This window comes from Etheostoma spectabile, chromosome 20 (genome assembly GCF_008692095.1).
Source record: "Etheostoma spectabile isolate EspeVRDwgs_2016 chromosome 20, UIUC_Espe_1.0, whole genome shotgun sequence".
Classification (NCBI taxonomy): domain Eukaryota; kingdom Metazoa; phylum Chordata; class Actinopteri; order Perciformes; family Percidae; genus Etheostoma; species Etheostoma spectabile.
The window spans coordinates 10,838,085-10,841,421 of NC_045752.1; the positions used below are offsets into that span (position 1 = coordinate 10,838,085).

General features: G+C 40.8%; 1 protein-coding gene across 5 annotated transcripts in view; it reads left to right on the plus strand.

Moving 5' to 3' along the window:
- The window catches only part of ttll5 (tubulin tyrosine ligase-like family, member 5), a 46,973-nt gene that overhangs the window by 7,420 nt on the left and 36,216 nt on the right, over window positions 1-3,337 (plus strand). For all 5 annotated transcript variants that reach the window (XM_032500306.1, XM_032500310.1, XM_032500307.1 and 2 more), the window contains exons 10-12: window positions 398-499; window positions 590-681; window positions 914-1,021. In XM_032500306.1, the coding sequence (XP_032356197.1) occupies window positions 398-499; window positions 590-681; window positions 914-1,021 (302 nt within the window). The remainder of the gene's footprint in view (window positions 1-397; window positions 500-589; window positions 682-913; window positions 1,022-3,337) is intronic.

The window sequence follows — 3,337 nt, forward strand, 5'->3', positions numbered from 1 at the left end:
CAGACACAGGTAGGTTAGCAGAGGGTAGATGATTTGTAGAACGTCTGGCTCTTTGATAGAGGTACGTGCTGAATACAAGTGCCACCGCCCTTGTGTTTGCTGGCTTGATTATCAACTGTGGGCAATAAATCACGGCCAAATTCTGAATCCCACTTTTATCTCTTGACATTCCTACAGAGTTGTGTTGGTATTCAGGTACATGGTGCGTGCCAGGAATTCTCATTATTGCACACATGTGGCATCCACTCCTCTCACACACTGCCAGGAGCTAATCTCTCTCCAAAGTGCCCCCCCATCATTCACTCTAGTGTCAGCCTTATGAATGTGATCGTTATGGTAAATATAGATACTGTATGTAGTGAAATTGTTGGTTTACAGGTTCTTTTTGTGTTTGCAGATTTGCCACAGTCAAGTATGACCGGACTTCAAAGAACATTAAGAACACGTTCATGCATCTCACTAACTACAGCGTGAACAAAAAGAGCAGCGATTATGTCAGGTAACTTTCATCAATGAATGTGGTGCTGTTATTGGAAGCTTGATTGACTCCTCCATTTATTAGAACACAAGCACATTTCTTCCTTTTCAGTTGCGACGACCCTGAAGTTGAGGATTATGGGAACAAATGGAGTATGAGTGCAGTGTTGAGGTATTTAAAGCAGGAGGGGAAAGACACCACATGTGAGTCAAATCTTTATTTTCTTTCCTGTTTTCATGTGTTTAATCATTTCCTTTTTGTTTTAATGCCCATGCAAAGATAATGGAGTAAAATTTACCCAGTTTACAGTTGTATTTCTGAACCCCCACTCAATTGTTTGCTTTAGATTCTTACAAAAAGTGTAAATCAATTAACCAAAACAAAAGACTTTGTGAGAGTAATAGAAAAATCATCTCTTAATTTTGTATATTCCAGTGCTGATGAGACAGGTGGAGGACCTCATCATCAAAGCTGTACTGAGTGCTGAACCTCAGATAGGCACTGCCTGCAAAATGTTTGTTCCCCACAAGACAAACTGCTTTGGTAATTATTTTATATTCTTCTTAACATGTTTTTGACCATACAGTGAGTAAGGCAACGTAGTCCACCAAAGTTTAACACGATTACACCTGCACTGATGCAGCTTCAGAAGAATATCTCTTTAGATAAAATTCCCTTTTTTGACACAATCACATCTACTTAGTCATGCACACTACCCCACCTCTCACATTTCCTTTTAGTTTCATATTCATTGTCCAGCAGTTCCTTTGTGCTCTTTCTCCACTGAGCCGAGCTGAAGTAGACAATCATAGACAGTCATTCCTCAGTGTGGAGCCTTCCTGCCCGTTGCTGCAGGGTTGCGGAGGGACTGAAGTAGGAATTTGCTTCCTCCTCACTGTTGCCATTCAGGTCTGCCTGATTTAGGCTGACTGTTTTCTTGGCTGCTCCTGTCTAGAAGCAGGCTCGTGTGAACCCTATTTTGGAACCATTACCCATGTTAGTGTTGGCACTAATTGTCTGCGCTCACTCTCTCTGTCTGGCAGTCTCTCTGAGATTTGAGGGTTTAAAAGCGAGCACATTGGCCAAGCCTCCCTCAGCACCACTGTCTCTTTTTCATCTTCTCTTGGTCTTTCTGTTTGTTTATGATTCTCCGTCCCCTGCTCACACTCTCCTTCACCTTTCAGATGTTAGACAAATAAAGGGCTTTGCAGTTGTGACAGGCTTCTGTAGACATAATAGCCCCCCTGATTGGTGGTTGTTTGGGCTGTATGGCGTGAGCAGCATGAACTCACACCAGTCGCCTGCATAAAGATGCTATCTGCACCCTGAGCACAACTGCTAGGTTAAAAACCCCCATTAGCCCAGGGTGTTGACCATGCAGGTATTTACATTGAAATGTGGCTTAGGGAGCCTCAACCTGGCTCTCATACACATGTGATAGACATGAATAAACAACCAGATGATACATATCTTCGCGGTGATGGAAAAACAAGTTTCATTTATTGTCATTCATTCACTCATTGAGGTAAGCCTGGAATATTTCTCTATGCACATCCATATGTTCCAATTGCAAAAATGCTTCATGGAATGTTCAGTGATAACACGTAAATGTTACCTACTGCATTGCACCATACTTGCATATACATTCCTTGGCATATATAACCAGAGCTCTGCTTCAGCATAAACAAAAGCATCTGATATTTATTCTGCATAGGATTGTAAATATACTGTATAAAGAGGGAAAGTGGTACCATCTTTGTGTCGTACATGGTGCAGCTCTGTAGGCAGCAACAGAGAATACTTCTTAATTCATATTTACTGTTTTATTTAAAATTAAACAATGCAATAATGAATGAAACTATGTTGAAATCTAATACCAAAGCTTACAGAGAACGGTGTCGACACAGATACTACAGCAATGTCATTGCGTGGCACAAAAGCAATTAGGTTCTACACCTTTTCCTAAGATACATAATATGTTGTGGTCTGCTTTGAACGTGCACATTACCCTACTTCAGACCTATCAGTTTACTATTGAATTTAGTGTAATTGTGTTGTCTTCATAATGGCCCCAAGCAAGTCAATTACAGCATTCATAGTCTGTCTAAAGGATTAAGTTTCCAAAGACAGACACTGACGGTTCCAAGAGGACCACCCTCATCCTCTCTCTGTTGATCTGTTTCTCTCAGTGTGGTCATGTTGCGTGTGTGAGTATGTAAGGAGAATATGAATACAGAGACATGCAGGAACCAGTGTAAAGCATTAGTTTTACAAACACGCAGGTCTGTTTAAGCTTCAGGGAGTCCAGTCAAGAATTTAAATAAAACCCACCCAAACCACCAAGGAATCATGATCAGTCAGCTGTTGTCATTAACTCACCTTTCGCCTTCTCTTGCACTGATCCTTGTACTTCCCTTTTCCTCCTGCAACAATACATTACGCCCAGCATTCAAACCTGGGCCTAGGCGGATGCCTGTAATTGTAAACAGGTAAATCATCAGAATGCAGGGCAGCAAATACATGCGTGTTTAGGCAGTTAATGTGCCGATAAAAGCAGCCATTGTTCAGAGTTTTTATACAGCCTCTGGCTTGTCTGGACGGGAGCCATGCAAGATCATAAAACCCATTATAATTTTAATTTACTGCAAATTGTTCCCTGCCATTTTAATGTCTATTAATGACTTTAATACTATGTTTATTGTTTTCAAATAGGATTTCTTCCCTTTCCTCAAATTACACATCCGTATCTAAATGTGCACACTGTAAAAAACTCTGTTATGTGGGAAGAAATAAAAACAACCAATTTTTTGTTTTACATTGGTAAGTGTGTGTGTGTGTTTGTGTGTGTGTGTGTGTGTG